The sequence below is a fragment of the Choloepus didactylus genome, chromosome 3 (assembly GCF_015220235.1).
Source record: "Choloepus didactylus isolate mChoDid1 chromosome 3, mChoDid1.pri, whole genome shotgun sequence".
NCBI classification, from domain to species: Eukaryota; Metazoa; Chordata; class Mammalia; order Pilosa; family Megalonychidae; genus Choloepus; species Choloepus didactylus.
The window spans coordinates 7416306-7434814 of record NC_051309.1 but is presented as its reverse complement, the minus strand read 5'-3'; the positions used below and the strand labels follow the sequence as shown (position 1 = coordinate 7434814).

At 50.3% G+C, this 18509-nt stretch overlaps 1 protein-coding gene across 9 annotated transcripts in view; it reads right to left on the bottom strand.

The window, feature by feature from the left end:
• Window positions 1-1951: 1951 nt before the first annotated feature.
• Window positions 1952-18509, bottom strand: part of LOC119529209 (dihydropyrimidinase-related protein 1) — a 256553-nt gene continuing 239995 nt past the window's right edge. For 8 of the 9 annotated variants that reach the window (XM_037829366.1, XM_037829365.1, XM_037829369.1 and 5 more), the window contains 5 exons: window positions 15203-15344; window positions 14243-14413; window positions 8383-8562; window positions 5734-5899; window positions 1952-2969 (listed from right to left, as the gene is read on the bottom strand). In XM_037829366.1, coding sequence (XP_037685294.1) covers window positions 2878-2969; window positions 5734-5899; window positions 8383-8562; window positions 14243-14413; window positions 15203-15344 — 751 coding nt within the window. In that variant the 3' untranslated portion in view covers window positions 1952-2877. The remainder of the gene's footprint in view (window positions 2970-5733; window positions 5900-8382; window positions 8563-14242; window positions 14414-15202; window positions 15345-18509) is intronic. The other variant, XM_037829364.1, reaches the window with a different exon arrangement.

Genomic DNA, 18509 nt, shown 5'->3' with positions numbered 1-18509 from the left:
GCCAAGAAATTTAGATTTGACCCAGTGGGAGCCTTTGAGTTGCCTAAGAGAATGGTGCCAAATGCCTTAGAACGTGCGCTACAGTGAAAACTATGACGCTAGGTAGGGCACGTGCTGACGAGGCAGGCAAATTGGGGGCTGCTGAAACGGGCTGACAGGTGGTTGGTGAGGTGGCAGCCGTGGTGACGGAGGAAAAGGAGAGATTTGGGGACTGTTGGCAGGCACCATCCAGTTCTGGTTGGTTGCTGGGGAAGAAGCAGGATGGGCAGGCTAGGAAGCCGGGTCTCTGGGTGGTGGAGGGGGTGGGGATGGGCAGGGAGCAGGTGAGTGGCAAGTGGGAGAGAGAGATGAGGCCTTCAGGTTCGTTCGGACACGCTGAGGTGACTGTGGGCACCACAGACTTTCTGCGGTATCCATTTGGAGTTCAGAAGGGAGATCCATGGAGGGGATCTAAATCTGGAAGTCAACAGCAAAGAGGAAGAAGAAATGGGATTGCTCAGAGAATGAGACGACAATTAAAATGGGAATCCTGGGAGGCACACCAATGCCAATCCCGCAGGGAATGGAACACCTAAACAGGTTCTAGAATGTTCTGGAACATTCTAGAAGAACTATCTGAGCAAGGCTGTTAGTGAAAGGTCAAAGAGAGTTGAATTCTTAGTTTTAAGGTCACCCAGCACCTGACATAGCGGCCCACAGGCACACAGCACATAGGAATGGATGAATGGGAGAGAAAATAAATAGCCTTCCCCTAAACCTCTGAGAAATACTCCCTACCTCCTCCTGAGATCAAGAGATGAAAGAAAACCATGTGCCATAAAAGGAACACTGCAGCCCAGCCTCAAAGATTATGACTCGTCTCCCAGCCAGCATGGGCGGCCCTACCTGCCACCACACTTCTTAGCGGTCCTGGGGAGCCTAAAGCAGGATAGTGGGCACTGACGCTGTTAGGATTCCTTGGTTACGTCGACTGGGCAGTGGTGTTGGAGACAGGCTCCGAGCTGCTGAGCCCCAGGCCTAGGGAGGCGAGGCGGGAGAGAGGAAGTGGGGGACAGGGTGAATCCACTCACTGCTGCCAGCTGTACTTTTTGTCCTGGAAGTTTCCTGTCTCATCCTTTAATAGTCCAAGTGGGCAAAGGTCAAACATCAAAAATCCTTATCATCCGTTCTTGACCCTTCTGTCTCTAGCCGTGTTTCAGAAAAGGCCGTACTGGGCCTGAGCCAGCACACCTGCCCTTAACCAAGGTGTTCTAACCAAGCCGGGGTAGGGGTGCAGAGAACACCTGCAGCCAGCAAGTACATCCGGGGCACACAAAGCCATCCTGTCTTGAATAACAGTAAACCTCAGTCTTTAGGAGCAAGGAACGCTGGACTTTGAGCTAAACTGCCTGGGTTCTGGATTCAAATCCTGCTTCTGCCCCTTCCTAGTAATATGATCTTAGACAGGACATTGACCTCTCACAGACTCAGTTTCCTCATCTGTATAAGGGGGTTAAGAGTAGCACCAGCCTCGTAGAGAGCCATATAGCAAGTGCCTGTATCATCATCATCTTCTTCATCACCTCCAACAGCTAATGGAGAATTTGTCTGACATTTTACTACTTCTTAGAATTGACATCTCATTTATGGGACTGAAGGGAAGAGAGATGAAGTTTAGTTGAGTGTCCAAGCTAAAGCAGATCTAGGGGGAGAGAGAGAAGATTCAAGTGTGAATGGCAGTGGTGAAAATTAAACCTGCTGTGACCCATTTCACTCCAGCCCAGCCCTCCGCCATCTTCCCGTCCTGTCATGGAGAAGTGGCTCCCGCTCCCTCCCTCCCCTGCGTCCCCAGCATCCACCCAGAGCCGGTCAGTGGGCAGCTGCCCCCACGCAGTTATTGCCGGGGGACGGCCAAGTCTTTGGCTCCCAACCTAGACGCCGTATAAATGAAAATGCCCCAGTCATGCCAGTGGGCGGTTCATTTTCTTTATTTTTTTCACAAGCTTTGAATTCAGAAATAAGAGCCACGAGAAGCTGGTTGTTAAGTAAAAATGGGGTGATTACAAAGGAAAACTTTGTACAAAACTTTAAAAATCAGACTGCCCGCCCAGCGCCTCAGAGGGAAAAGAACTCAAGGAACCCAGGAGCGGCCGTTGCCCCACCGCTGTCAGCCCGGAACGAGGATGGAGAGACGCCTTTCTGAGTGTGCGTGGCTCGGCCTGACGTCCAGAGCTGGCTGCAAGAACACACAGACTGGAAGGACGTGGTGGCGCGAGACGGCTGCCACGGAGACCAGGGCTCCGACACAGACGTGGATGACGTTTGTCTGCAACCAAGTGGATGGCTTCCCTGCCTTTCTGAGAACTCCCAGAAGGTCTCCATGGGGCTGGGGTGGAAAGGGCCTCCTTCGAGTGCCAACTCAGGGTGGGCAATGAGTAAACATCTTCATTTTAAGAGTTTTGGAATTGCCCTTGGGGTCTGATCTGGGTGTTGTCCTTGGCGATGTGTTCCCCCAGATGCACTCAAAGCTTTGCATACGTACTTTAGTAACATGCATCAACTACCTAGAACAGCTACCAGGGCGCAAAGGAACCACCACTCAGAATCATGGAGCCACTGAAGGTAGATGTGAAAGGGACGGCACAAGATGGCGCACTAGGAGGGGAAGGAAGACACCATGCTCTGAAGTAGACTTGGTACAAACACACAAATGCGGGGCAATTTCCAAGCAAACACACCACACTAGTACCACTTCTTCCTAAACAAAAAAAGGAAAGAACATCATTCAGTTTTCCCCCATCAGTACCAAATAAAACTGTGGATTTCAGAAACACTGACGGGGGAAGGAATGGGCTCGATTCCCAGAATCCTTCACTCCAGCTCGTCCACCCACCGCGGTCAACCAAGGCTGGTGATGTTGGAGCGGCCTCCAGGGGGCGCCACGATGCGGTGGCCGGTGCGCCTGGGATTGTTGTCATCTATCTGAGCACCTGCAAGAGACAGCGCCAGTGAGTTCTGGAAAGATCTGTTCACGGCAGTTCGACTCGCTGCTCCCGGAGGCTGTGGGCTACCTGGGGCCTCCTTCCTTTGTGGAGGCCATGCCCTCAGCTTGAAATGGCCGCCATTCTATCTGCCCTTCAGGACCCAGTCGGGGATCACCGCCTCCATGAAGTCTCCCCTGACTGCCACGGAGTTCCGCTCTCTCCAGGCTCCCTCAGGCCCTGGGGATCCTTCCGCCAGCCCTGACCATCTGGCCCCATTTCTTGTCTGGCTTCCCCAGTAGAATTCGACCTTCTTGAGACAGGTGAGCTAATGTTTATTGAGTGTGTACTGTCTGTAGGTTCAGGCTTGGTGCTTTAACGTGCACTGCTGTTTAGACCACACAACAAGGTGAGGAAGGGTGTGTTTTTACCCCAATGGACAGATGAGGATTTGAGGCTTGGGTCCTGCGGCTTGGAGAGAGAACATGATTCAAGCCCACACTGGTTTGTCTCCGGAGCCCACTCTCTTACTAAGTCAGAACAGGGGTCTCCCAATCCACAAGCCTCCACACAGGGCCTGATGCCCCAGAAGTACTTTATGTCTGAGTGTGTGGGGGCATGTGTGCACATGCGTGTGCATGGCTGTGTGTGTGAACTACTCAGAGCCGGACCTACCCACCTCTTGGCAATGGGAAGAGCTGCACAGGGCATATTTTCTGTTTCAACTCTCGAAAGCCAACCATCCGGTCTAATCGTATGCGTTTTCTCGCAGGTAGGTAGGCAATGGTTTAAAAGAGCAGCACTGAGTGCAGGGTGTAGCGCTCAGGAAAGCAGCAGTGAATGAAAGAATGAGGGAATGGTGGGATGCTGTGGGAAAGGTGCTGTGAATTTGGGTAATTTGGAATGAAACACCCCCTCTCTCGGCTTCATTTCCCTCTCTGTAAAATAAGGGCAGTAGACTGGATGAGGCCCTTCCAACTCTGCCATTGTATGATTTGTCTACATAAGCCACTCCGGGTCTTGACAACTGACCTTCATTTATTCCCACTGTCTGGCTGGTAGACAGTTTGCCCTCCTGGTATTTCAGGAATCTCTCAAGGCCCAGAAATCAGGAACTTCCTACTTTTCCCCCATAACCATCTGCACCTTGCTCATTATGTGCCACTCCTTTGAAAACACCCACTGGCCATCAGGACACGCATCCCAGAAGCCACACCATGCAACAGTGTGCAGAGTCTGAAAGGACATTGGTGACATCGCAACTGGTGCTGGAAGTGCCTCTGCTGCTTTTGGCAGAGGGAGTCCCCGCCAAACTGCTGCAGGCCGGCCCAGGGCAGGGCTGCGGGCGCAGAGAGAACAGGGAGTCGAATTGGGAGGACAAGGGCAGGTGCGGGGCCCTTCCAGCAGACTTCTTATTTTACTGTTTGTCTTGTTCTAAAAGGAGGGACTCTCTCTCCATGTTTACTGGGACTGTGAATGGCCTGGTTTGGAAATAAAGGTCCAGTTTTCAAACTCCTTAGGAGGTTTTTGTTGCTGTCCCTTCTGAAAGCTTTCCGGAGAAGCCGATAATCCCTGCTTTGTTAACCAAGCATCAGACAGGATATTCAAGTTGTGTTTAGGGTCTATTTTGTGTACCAACATGAGTTATTTTTAAACACTGGTATCCCACTCAGTGTGCACGGACTTTTTCCATGGAAGACTCTTAGGAAGGGAGATGGCCTGGGGGATCCCCGATTCACATTCCCCGTCGTGTCACCGCTGAGACAGACACTCATGGAATGGATGGCGAGTGCTGTCACCCCACGGTTTAAATGATTTTTCATCATCTCTTCTTCCCTGCCCCCTCCACTCTCTCTTGCTAAGCATACCACCTTTTCTGTTTAAATGTCCACCTCTCCTGCAAGGCCAGGCCAGGGGATGGCACAACACAGCTGGCAGGCTAAATCCATCCCACTGCCTGTTTTTGTATAGTCACCAATGGGTAAAAGAGAGATTTTACATTTTTAAGTGGTTGCGTTTTAAATGATTCATATACTCATTTTGCCTCTTGGCTCACAAAGCCTAAACTATTTACTATCTGGCCCTTTTAAAAGAAGTTTGCCAACCCCTATGCTAGACTGTGAGTGACCAGCCATGTCTTGATCTTTGCCGTATTCCTAGCCCCTAGCACTGTGTATAAAACGTGCTAATTCCTCAAAAATTCTGCAGGACAAAATCCCTTCCAAAGCTTCCAACGAAGGTTGCCTGCCCTCTTGTGGCGACCTGGTGAAACTGCAGACCTGTGCCCCTGGGGCCCTGAGAAAATCCGAGGAATCCAGGAGCACTAAGTTCGGGTATGTTGAAACTGAACTTTTTGGGGTCCTGGTTTCCTCTCTTACGGATATAGGAACAAAACCACCCAACACACAGGGTTGTTGCAAGGATGGAATACAATCCATACCATCATAAAGGGCAGTGGACCAAATCACACACACACCAAAAGGCAGCCATGCCCCTTCCTCCTTGTGTCGTGTTCATCCCCAACACTCCAGGTTTGGAGACAAAAGTCCCCGAGGATGCTTACGGAAGAGCTCGGGACAATCTGGGTGCAAACTATTCATCAGCCAAAATCCAGCCCCAAGAATCCCTCCAGCCTGCTCTGCCCCACCCGGTGGGGAGATGGGGACCTGGCCACGTCTGCAGGAAGCAGCTGCCTCTGAGGAGCAAGCGACAGGCCGGGCGCAGCCAAGAAGCCCTCGGTGTGGGCAGCCGCCGGCGCGGCTGGGTTCCTGACCTGATAGACTGAAGTTGGACTGGTGCAGGTTTCTGATGGGCGGAGGCTGGTGTTTGGAGGGCGAGGACTTGGCAGAAGGAGCAGGAGTGGCGTATTTGGGTGTGGCTGGCACCTCGTACACGGGGCCATCGTACATGCCTCTGGAAACCCCTTGCAATCCAGACACCTAGGCAGACGGAGGGAGAGAGAGGCTGACAGGTCCACAAGATGCACACGGGCTTCTGGTTCAGGCCACTCGGAGCCCTGTGGGCAGGAGTGACCTGAGGTCGTCTCGGATACACATTCACGTGCATGCACACACATGCACACGCAGCTTCATGCAAGAGGACCCCAGAGCCATTTCCAAGAGGAAGATACTTCCCTGGACCTCCCCTCCCCTGCAAAGGACTTAACACCAGGGACCCCTGAGTCAGACTGGAGGCATCAAAAGGATCTTGTCTTTGTCCGGGTTTTCCCAGGCAAGGACTTCAGGGCAGGTGCTTTAGGAGGTGAGCGGGAGAGGCAGAAAACCCAGCACAGGGAGGGAGGAGTGATCAACTGTGGGCACCGGAGCTCGGAGACACTGTGAGGCACACCTCAGCACTGTCCCATGGGGGCCAGGGAGACTGGCCATGCATCCATGGGCTCCAGTCCACCAGCTAAGGGCAGCCCCCAGGGACAGCCCCCAGAGTGCCTGAGACAGCTCTGCAGCAGAGAAGCCAGAAGCCCAGGGCCTTGAGCCGGGAATCTTTCAGCTGCCCACGGCAGTGCAGTGACCTCTGAGATGGGCTGAGGGAAAAGGCATCTGTCCAGGTCCTCCGAGAGCAGCCTGTATCCCAGGGGCAAGCCCAGGGTCAGCTGCAGCACCCAGACGCCCAGCCCTGGCTCCCTGATCTGCAGCGGGCGAGCTGAGTTTCAACACCATAGGTTAGGATCCAGTTGCTGTATGTCATGGGGACAGCTCTGCCCCTGTCACCTGGAGAACTGCTTCCCCAGAGACCAGGGACCTTAGCCTCTTTCTGTTCCCCTCTCTCAATACCTGGGTCTCCGGGGTTCCCTTGGCCCCGGCCTACTCCCCAGCCTGCACCCCAACCTCCCGATGCCCTTCAGAGCCTCCTCTGAGCTTACGTTGGCTAGAGGCGGGTCCTGCTGGGGATGCCCTCCCTCACCTGGGTGGGCTCCTCTCCCACTACCCGGGGATGCAGGGAGGGTGACACCTGACGCAGGGGAATCCAGCAAACGCAGGGGAGGCATCTGAGGTCATGCGTCTGCCGCTTACAGACGCTGACCATTAACCACAGGCTTGAGGTCCAGGCAGATTGTGAGGGAATTAAGCCGGAAAAGTGTGTTTCCGCCCTCCACGGTGGGTGTCCCAGCCAGGAACCTGCTCGAGGAGTTACACTGTGCCCAGTGCCTTTGTCCTCCGGCCACTCAGCCCCTTTGCTTACACCCGGCAAGCTCTCCTGTCGGACGTGCTCATTCTCAACTGGGTGCTCCTTACGGGAGTCGGACAAGGCAAGGGATCACAGGCCATGACGACGGGTGGCCAGACGTCCAAGGGCACGAAGTATCGGACCCTCCCATCTCAACTGGTGGTGGAGCAGCTCGTGAAATACAAGAGGAGGACCCCCCCCAAACAAACACGCACACATGCACACTCATCCACACACCCACACATACATGCACACCCATACTCACATATACACACACACACAGACTCACATCCCCCCATGCACATACACATGCACGCACACACACATCCTCACATGCACATACACATGCACTCACATCCTGCCACACTAGCACACACATGCACACACACATGCGTACCCATCCTCACAGGTACACACACCTACAAAGACGTGCACACGTCCATGCATACACACATCCCCACATGCACACACATGCACTCACATCACCCCATGCAGACATACGCACACATCCACACATGTGCACACATGTTCTCATATCCACACACCCACACATCCCCCCACGCGTACACACACACACAAAGCTGGCCTTTCTGGCAAACAGCATCGGCTGTGCAGCTTGGGTGGCAGGTTACTGTGGTGACAGTGGGGACACAGGTGGGGAGGTTCCCTCCCAGGGCTGGGCTAGAGCTGGGGCAGAGACTGCTCCTCGTCCTTTAACAGGAACCTCCCCAGGTCAGTGGCAAGAATCTTCAAGAAAAGGAGGGAAAAGGGATGCAAAATGGCAGGGGAGGGAGGGAGGAAAGGAAGAGGGTCAGATCGGGGGGAGATATGCCTCTTGGGGGCAGCAGGCCGCCCCCTTGAGTATGCCAAGGGGTTGCTGGATGAATCCGTCAGCGAGGCAAGGCTGAAAGGTCTTTAGCGGGCGGTGGCAGCTACCTGCGATGATGCAGGGATGGAGCCCTTAGAAATAGCCAGGGCCCCTCCATGCCCATGTGTGCTCACCCCCTCACAGTGCCCAGAACCCCCAAACCTCCTCAGTCCTATGCGATGCCCACCCTGTCCCAAGACGTGGGCAGGGCAGGGCCACTGCTTGCTGGACAGAAGGGGACAGGGAGGCTCAGCCCGGCTCTGACGTTGGTCGGCATCACCCAACGGGCCCTGCAATCACTAGCACAGCCTGTCACCTCTGACCCCAACCCAGGGGGTCCCCGTCTCCACCACCTCCCCCGGCACGCACCTTGTTCCTGATTTTGACGCGCTGGTAGAGGTGCTCGGGGAAGGGCTTCCGCGGGATGAAGCGCCCCACGCCCTTGGTGACGCTGATGTTTCCGTCTTCGAAGACGAGCTTGCCCTGGCTGATGACGACCAATGGAGAGCCGTGGCACTCCAGGCCCTCGAAGATGTTGTACTCGACGGTCTGCAGGCCAGGGAGGTACAGTGTTAGACTCAGCACCTCTCGAGGTCTCGCTCGCCACCAGCCCTGCCACTCAACAATGTGCTTGCCTAATGTTATAGCATGAGAAATTTTCAGGGTTTCCTTCCTAAAAGAAACTTTTTTAGGACTACGTAATATTCTCCATAATTTGCATAATCAGCCCCTTGCTGCTAGGCATCTAGGCTGTGTGTGGTTTTATATATTCCAACTAATATTGTTCTGGGGCCTCAGGGTCATGCAGTGTGGCCGTTTTTGTGCCTTTTAAAAATTTTTATAAGTCTCAATAATATGAAAACCAACAACCCAATTTAAAAATGGGCCAAAGACACAAACAGGCACCTCACTTACCAAAGAAGATATACAGATGGCAAATAAGCAAATGAATTGATCCTCAACATTGAGAAATTGTAGGTTAAAACAACAATGAGCGATGACCACACATCTATTAGAGTGGCTCAAATCCCAAACACCGACAATACCAAAAGCTGACGAGGCTGGGGGTCGACAGGAACTCTCATTTGTGGCTGACAGGGATGCAAAATGAGGTCTCCGCTTTGCAAGAAAGTCTGGCCATTTCTTATGAAGCTAAATGCAAGCTTGCTCCATGATCCAGCAATTGCACTCCTGGGTATTTACTCAAAGGAGCTGAAAACTGATGTACCCATAAAGGCCTGCACGAGAATGTTTATTGCAGCTTTATTCCTCAAGGACAGAAATTAACGGTTGCCCTTCCATCGGTGAACGGACACACGCCATACAGAGGGGGTTTAATCAGCAATAAAAAGAAACAAGCTATCAAGCCTCGGGCAGACACAGAGGAACTTTAAATGCATATTGCTAAGTGGAGGAAGCCAGTCTGAAAAAGCTACATACTATGTAACTCCAACTATACGACATTCTGAAATGGGCAGAACCACAGACACAGTAAAAAGATCAGTAGTGGTCAGAGTTTCAGAGGTGGAGAATACGGGGGAGAAGGGGGTGAATAGGTGAGCACAGAGCATTTTAGGGCAGTGGAACTATCCTGCACGATAGTATAATAATGAATCCATGACATCACACACTTGCCAAAACCCACAGAAATGCACAACACAAAGAGGAAAGCCTAGTGCAACTAGAGACTTCAGTTACAGATAATATACCAATGCTGGTTCATCAATTATAAAAAATGATGATATATAGGGGAGCCTGTGTGGTGAGGCGGGAGCTGGAGGTTTATGGGAATTCTCTGTATGTTCTGTGCAATATTCTGTAAACCTAAAACTGTTCTGAAAATGAAGTTTATTACTTAAAAATAATTAACATTCTTTCTTTAGGGTAATTTTCTAAACTTAAATTACAGGGTCAAAGGATATGAAGTTTTTACTGCTTGTGTTTCATATTGCCAAATTATTCTCTGAATGGGTCAGACCAATTTACACTACCTTGGTGATGGGAAAGAAAGGCATTTCATGTCTATCCTTTCCAGAACCAGCTAATATCAGTTTGTGCTAATTTGAAAAACAAACATTTCTTTTAAAATATGCATTATCCCCTTACTTCTAAAGTAAATATTTGACTCTGTTAACCACCATAATCAATTATTTACTATATATTATTTAGAAAATAGTTCATGAACATGGTTAAAATAAAATTCATGCAGTACAGAAGGTCCTCAATAAAAAAAGTAAGTCTCAGAGGATGGAGGAAGATGGCAGCATAGAGAGGAGTGGAAGTTAGTTAGTTCCCCCGGAGCAACTAAAAAACAACCAGGAACAACTAGTAAATGACCTGAAATAACTGCTGGGGGACAACCACGACTGTCCACACATCGGGCACCAACCTGGATTGGGAGGAATGCCTGAGATGGCAGTGTGGAATCTGCGATTAGAAACTGCGGACACGAGCCGGAGTCCCCACCCCCCATGGCAGCCCGAACTGCAAAGCCCCACTGTGCTAGAGAGCAGCACTTTCTCAACAAGCGAATATACTCAGTCCAGCTCCAACTGGGGTTTTAATTGGCAAACGTGGACTGCTCAATGCAAGCTGCAAATCTGCAACAAGCAGACAGAGGCTTTTAGTGATGACTGACCTTGAAGATCCAGGGACTTCTCTTTCCCAGGAGGGGGAGCCCAGAGGACCAGGTGCTATCTCTGGCCAACGGTGAAACTGGGGGGGTTGTGGAATGGCCCTGAAAGGGGTCCTTATGTCCCTTTTTCTCTCTCTCAACCTGAGCGGCTCAGTGGAGAAAGCCTCAGCCATTTTCAGTTCGCAGCACCCAGACCCAGACAAGGGTGGAGACAGCAGAGTCAGAGAGACAAAGAACCTATTTAAATGCAAGTGAAAACTCCCTGGGGGGTGTATCTTCCCTAAGAGGAAAGAGGTGGTGCCCAGCTCTACTACCAGCCTTCCATTCAGAACCAGACCCCAGGACCCGGGGGGAAACAATCAAACCAGAAACAACTTAAGGTGACAATTAAAAGGGCCACACCTCCTTACATAGTTGGGAGTGACAGGCTGACAGGCAACACCTGCTGGGCAGGTTAGGAAAGTACAGCGGCTCAAGGCCTCCCGGAGTATGTCAATCTTCAAAGACACACCTTCAGGGAAACCTGGTGCTGAATATTCCCTCCTTCTGGGACCTGAGCCAGTTCTAGTCTGCAAAAACCTGATTAGAGTAACCAAGGAAACCAGATGCCTAGACAACAGAAAACTACAACCTACACTAAGAAAAATGAAGGTATATCCCAGTCAAAGGAACAAACTTACACTTCAACTGAGATACAGGAATTGAAACAACTAATGCTAGATCAATTCAAAAAGTTTAGGGAAAATATGGCAAAAGATATGAAACTTATAATGAAAACACCAGGCATACATAAGGTAGAAATCAACAGTTCAAAAAAACAACTGGCAGAATCTTTGGAAATTAAAGGCACAACAAAAGAGATGAAAGACACAATGGAAACATAAAACAGCAGATCTCAAGAGGCAGAAGAAAACACTCAGGAACTGGAGAACAAGACACTGAAATACTATACACAAAAGAACAGATAGGGAAAAGAATGGAAAAATATGAGCACCTCAGGGAATTGAATGACAATATGAAATGCTTGAATGTACGTGTCATGGGTGTCCCAAAAGGAGAAGAGAAGGGAAAAGGGGCAGAAGCAATAATAGAGGAAATAATCACTGAAAATTTCCCATCTCTTATGAAAGACATAAAATTACAGATCCAAGCAGCGCAGTGTACTCCAAACAGAATAGATCTGAATAGGCTTATGCCAAGACACTTAATAATCAGATTATCAAATGTCAAAGACAAAGAGAGAATCCTGAAAGCAGCAAGAGAAAAGCAATCCATCATATACAAAGGAAGCTTGATAAGACTATGTGTGGATTTCTCAGCTGAAACCATGGAGGCAAGAAGGAAGTGGTGTGATATATTCAAGATAATGAAAGAAAAACTGCCAACCAAGAATCCTATATCCGGCAAAACCATCCTTCAAATGTGAGGGAGAGCTTAAAATATTCTCTGACAAACAGACAATGACAGAGTTTGTGGACAATATACCTGCTCTACAGGAAATACTAAAGGGAGCACTACAGACAGATAGGAAAAGACAGGAGTGAGAGGTTTGGAACACAGTTTTGGGAGATAGTAGCACAGCAATCTAAGTACACTGAACAAAGATGACTGTGAGTATGGTTGAAAGAGGAAGGTTAGGGGCATGTGGGACACCAGAAGGAAAGAGGAAAGATAAAGACTGGGAAAGTGTAATTCAGCTAGGATGCTCAATGATTGTAATAAAATGTACAAATATGTTTTTACATGAGATAGAACAAATGAATGTCAGCATTGCAAGGTGTTAAAAATAGGGTAAGACTGGGGGGAAAATACAATCAATGCAAACTGGAGACTACAGTTAACAGAAACATTGCATTATGCTTCCTTTAATATAACAAAGGCAATATACCAAAGCTAAATGCATATGGGGGGGAGGGGACACAGGAAAAGGGTATGGGACTCCTGACACTGGTGATGCTGTCTGACTCTTTATTCTACTTTAGTTTACTGCTATCTTTCCTTCTGTTGCTTTCTAGCTGTCATGTTTTTTTTTCTCTCTCTTTCTTTTTTTTTTCTTTTGTCTCTCTACCTTTTTGACTCTTCCTCCCTTTATGTGGAAGAAATGGAGATGTCCTTATGTAGATAGTGGCGATGGTGTTGAATACAAAAATACGTGACTATACAGGGAACTAACGATTGTTTACTTAGGATGGAATGTATGGTGTATGAACAAAATCATCTTAAAAAGATGGGTTGATGAAGAAACCTTGAGGGCACTATGTTGAGTGAAATAAGACAGACACATAAGGACAAATATTGCAGGATCTCATTAATATGAACTAATTATAATATGTAATTACAGACATGAAATATAAGTTACCAGGACATAGAACGAGGTTAAAGAATGGGAAGCAGTTGCTCATTATGAGCAGAATGTTCAACTAGGGTGAACTTAAACATTTGGAAATGGACAGAGGTGATGGTAGCATGTTGTGAGAATAACTAACAGTGCTGAATGGTGTGTGAAGGTGGTGGAAAGGGTAAGCTCAGAGTCATGTTTGTCACCAGAAGAAAAGTTGGAGGTTAAAAGACGGGAATGTATAAAGCAGTGAATCTTGTGGTGGCAATGTCCGTGATTAACTGTACAAATATTTGAAATCTCTCTCATGAACCAGAACAAAAGTATGATGTTATAACTAGAAGGTAATAATAGAGGAGCATATAGCAAAAAATATATATACCTATTGCAAACTATATACTACAGTTAGTAGTATTTTAACATTCTTTCATCAATAGTAACAAATATACTATAACAAAACTATGAATCAGTAATGGAGGGGGGGTGGTTGAGTGTATGGGAGGATTTGCGTTTCCTTTTTTGTCTTTATTTCTTTTGTGGAGTAATGAAAATATTCTAAAAATTTAAAAAAAATTAATTCTGGTGATGGATGCACAGCTGTATGATGGTACCATGAGCAACTGATTGTACACTTTGGATCTTTAGATAATTGTATGGTATGTGAACAATCTCAATTAAAAAAAGTTAATGGCCTCAATTTTTAAAGGTAATATATGAACAAAGTAAACAATTCAAACAGTACAAAAGATTGTGATTAAAAAAAAACACACTTCTCCCTCCCATCCATGGGCCACAATTTCTCCCAAATGGGAGGTGACTCCTGTCACTGGTTTCTGTTTTATTTTTAAAGACAGTTAAGATGAAGTGATAAACAGATTGTGGCATATTTGTACAGTAGAATATTATTTGGCCATAAAAAGGAATGAAGAACCACGAAAATCTGGGGCTGAATGAAAGAAGCCACACACGAAGGGCCACACATCATGTGATCCCATCATAGGAAATGTCCAGAAACAGAGCAGAAGGCAGAGCCATGGTTGCTGGGGGCTGCGGGGGCAATGGGGAGCCACGGCCAGTGGGTGCCAGAGCACAGCAGCCGCCTCCGAGCCTGCGCAGAGCCTTCTCCCGAGCGGACGCGGACTCTGAACGACAAGGTGTCAGAGTAAGTTCTGGTTAGAAAGCCTGTACGTTCCTAAATCATTCCAAGACGATGGCGTCTCCACACCACACGCACCGTGGGCGAGAGTGGGACTTACCGACTTGTGGCTTTTGGCTGTTATGGTCTTCACCTTGTCGGGATCCCAGATGACCACGTCAGCGTCCGAGCCCACGGCGATCCTTCCTTTCCTCGGGTACAGGTTAAAGATCTTGGCGGCATTGGTGCTGGTGACAGCGACGAACTGGTTCTCGTCCATTTTACCAGTCGCCTAAAGGCAATACCCACCCATGAAAAGAGCACCCCAAAATGGGGCAAGGAAAGGGGCTGACAGGCACACCACCCAACCCACTAACTGGATTCCTTGCAAGGAGCTTCGAATTCTCTTCTCTTCCCAGCTGGAAACAACCATCCTGAAAAAGCCTGGCCTCATCAAGAGTGGAAATTTAACTACCTGCTCCAAAGCATGCTGGCATTTGCTCAAGAACCACTCTGACATCCTGTCAGTTGCATGGGGTCTAAGTTAAGTAGGAAATAAAAACCCCTGGTTTCAAGTCAGCGATTGGAAAGGGACCTGGATGTCTCTTTGCAACGAGAACCCCTCCAGGTCCAAACTCACACATGCACACAGTGTAAAGTTGCATGGGGTCTAAGTTTAGCAGAAAATAAAAACCCCCGGTTTCAAGTCAGCAATCGGAAAGGGACCTGGAGGTCTGTTTGCAACGAGAACCCCCCAGCTTCAAACTCACACATGCACACAGTGTGTCAAGTCAGCTCCACATAAGCTAAAACGTGGCTAAAACAAAACAAAGCATTTTTTCATCTTTCAAGGGCAAAGAACAGCCATGACACCTGAGCTTGGGGGTGGGGCTCCAGGGACCTGCCGTGCTGTCCTAAGGGACACGTGTTTCCTGGCACCCCCTCCCGTGCATCCTGCCTCTGCCACCAAACAAGACAGGGAGGAGATCTAAGACCCCCAGAGCAGAATGCACACGCTTTTGATGGGCCAGGCAGGATGTTTCTAGAACGTTCCTGCAGAGAGAGGCCAGTGACACCTTACCACTGCCTTGTCCCAGACGACGGTCATGCGTTCCTCTATGCCGTTGACGCCCTCGGGGATCAGCGTGAAGTTGTCCTTGCCCACCGCCTTCTGGGCCGTGCTGTAGGGACAGTGGCCGCTGCCTGTGACCTGCAGGTCTCCGCTGGCAAGGGCGAAAAAGGGCAGAGGTCAGGCCCGAGTGGACCCTGAAGGGCATCCCCACTGCAGACACCCAGCAACATGGGTGGGAAACCTAAAGCCCCAAGGGCGTCTGGGAAGAGGAAGTCTGGGGCACGTCGTTGGCATTTAGCAGGCGACAGTGGGAACGCTTCAGCCTCCCATGTCTGGGTGAAAACCAGAAAGAGCCCTGGGCCGGGAGTTGGGGGACTGGGTCCAGGTGGGTGCAGGGTCTGGGCTGTGCTGGGGGAGGCCCCCTGACCTGGCATCCACTCCCTCACCTGAGGGAGCTGTCAGGAAGCTCCTGGTCTAAACGCCATGACAATGTTGTGACAGTGTCCCTGTTCCTGCCCCAAAGGACAAGCAGAGCCTGCTCTTGCAGCTCCCCAGGGCCCAGGACCCTAAGGCTGCTGGCCTGCACCCGCGTCTTTGTGTCGAAGGAGTAGAAGGTGTGGATGGGGGTGACCTGCTTCCAAGGCCTCCTATCCCCTCCCTGCAACAGCCCTGCTTTGATCTGCACATCCAACAGCCTTCTTCCTAAATCCTGGATCTTCCACTTCCTGGCTGGGCAAGTCCTTTAGCTTTTCTTCATGCGTAAAATGGAGAGGAGAGAGACGTTCACATCCCGGGACCATGGCAGGGGTTGAACGAGCTGGTGCACATGTGTGACTGGTACGGGGCAGGTGCCAAAAAGGCAAATTCTCATCTCTGCCCCTTCTTCCCTTTCTCTCCCTGCCCTTTACCTTTTCTGTTTAAAAACTGAGGCATGGTGAATTTTATATTATATGATTTTTATCTCAAGCCTTAAGAAAGAAGAAAAAAGTTGAGTATAGCCAACTGTGCTGATTTGAATCTGTTGAGTACCCCAGAAAAAGCTGTCATCTTTTATCCACCCCTGTGCCGGGCAGACCTTGTGGGTGGGACCTTGTGATTCCATTGAGATGTGACCCAGCCCAGTCAAGGTGGGTCTTAATCCCTTTACTGGGGTCCTTGATGAGAGGATAAAGGGCAGAAAAAAGCCAGAGAACTCAGAGAGACAAAAAACACCTGGAGAGCTTGGAGAGAAAAGCCCCCAGAGGAACTGAGAGACAAGGCCACTGGAACCAGGAGCTGAAAGCAACAAAACCCAGGAGCAAAGGATTAGCAGACACCAGCCATGTGCCTTCCAGCTGACAGAGGAGCCCCAGATGCCATTAGCCTTTCTTCAGAGAAGGTATCGTCCTGCTGATGCCTTCATTGGGACATTTTCATGGCCTTGGAATTGTAAATTTGTAAAGTAATAATCCCGCATTGTAAAAGCCAACCCATTTCTGATTTATTGCATTCTGGCAGCTTTAGCAAACCGAAACACCAACCGATCGATAAAATAAAATAAAGCCCTCCAGCATGTGGCTGCATCTCACAGCCTCAGAGATAGCCCTACGGGCAGTGGTTTCCATCCCCTGGCTCCAGGCCTCTGCCAAGCAGCCACAAGAAGTAAGACGAAGTAAGCGCCCTGACATTTTTACTTATTTTGTTAAGGGAAGGCTGTTGGTTTAGCAGCAAGCTGGTGTTTCGCTCTGTGCTTGCAGGGCACAATGCTATTTGTCGGGTATTGCAAAGCAGATACATGTTCACTGGGTCTGCTTTTTAGTTCCTTGGGCTTTTGGAAGAAAATACCCTGTGGACATGGTAGGGTCCCTGAACTGGCTACCAGAACAGCAGGGTAAGTGTCCGTTACTCTGTGACTGTAACCGCAGGCAGGGGCTGTGCTCCAGTTCACCAGGCCCGGGTGGGTCAGCCATCACCAAGACACACGGGAATGGACCTGGAAGTTACCGTCACTCATTTATTAAACAGGAATGTGCCACACTCCTCGTGTGCCTGGCACACTTCAGGGAACAGGGACCAATCTATGAGCAGAAAAGGACCAGCCCCATCGCGCACACTCTAGCGGGATGGGGGTGGGTGACACGGAGGGTGCGCTGTGGAAACAGCCTGAGGGATTAAGACAAAGCGAGAGGGATGCTGGGGACAGGCCACAGTTACCGTTTTAAAGGCGATGAACCAAAAGGCCTCACTGAGAAGGAAGCTACGAGCCAAGATCTGAAGGTGGCAGAGGAGGAAACCACGTGGCGTCTAAGGAAAGAGAGTGTGCCCCGGGGGCTGGGTGGAGTGAGCCGGGGGAGAGGGGGAGAGGAGGGGCTGGGGTCTCCTGGGCCACGGCAAGTGCTTCAGGTTTACTCTGAGGTGAGAAACCGCTGGTGGTTGCTAAGCAGGGGCCGGGCTTAGTCTGATGGGTTACGGGATGTCTGGGCTGCCGGGAGCGGGCTGCCTTGGGGTGGGGCAGGGACAAGCACGCAAAGAGGCCTGTTGGGAAAGGAAAGGTGATGGCAGCTTGAGCCAGGACGGCCGGGACCAAGGGGACAAGATGTGGTCAGAGCCCGAGGCCTGAGCTGGGACAATGGGAGCAGCAGCTCAGTGGGATGGCGGGACGGTCAGGGGCGCATCTTGGCCTTGTTAAACGTGAGATGCCCGGCAGGCGGCAGCTGCTGAGTAAGGCCTTGGAGACATTCGGGGGAAGATTTCCAGGGTGGGTAAGTCCCCTCGCCCCCTCCCTTCCTTGCACATGCTGTTCCTTCTGCCAAGAAGTCCCGTCTTATCCTTGCCCATCAGGCAAACTCCTAGCCATGCCCCAAGCTCCGGCCCTGACGCCTCCTCCATGAAGCCTCCCGCAATCCCCAGTTTTGAGCCAGCACCTCTGGGTCCCCAGAGCAGCCTGCTCACCTGGCCGCCTCAGCCTTGCCGTTAAGGTCCCTCCCTCCCGCTGGTTAAGGGCAGGGGACAGGAAGGAGCCAGGCTGCGATCCCAAAGCAGGTGCTCTGCAAGCAGTGGCTGCTGCTTGCTGAGCCCTGGACCCCGGGCGCTTTGCCTACATCGTCTCACAGCAGCCTCAGCGCAGGGGCTATTTCCTCCTCCCTTTGCCACTGAGTACATGGAGATGGAGAGAGGTTCTGGGACGTGCCCCACCAGCTGAGGCCTGAGCCGGGATCTGAATCTCAGTCGCCAATTCCTAACCCCAGGTGCTTCCCATACACCAGAGGGTCTGACACAATGGGCATTAAATGGTCATTGGATGAACAGGAAGTGGTAGATAAACATGAATGAACAG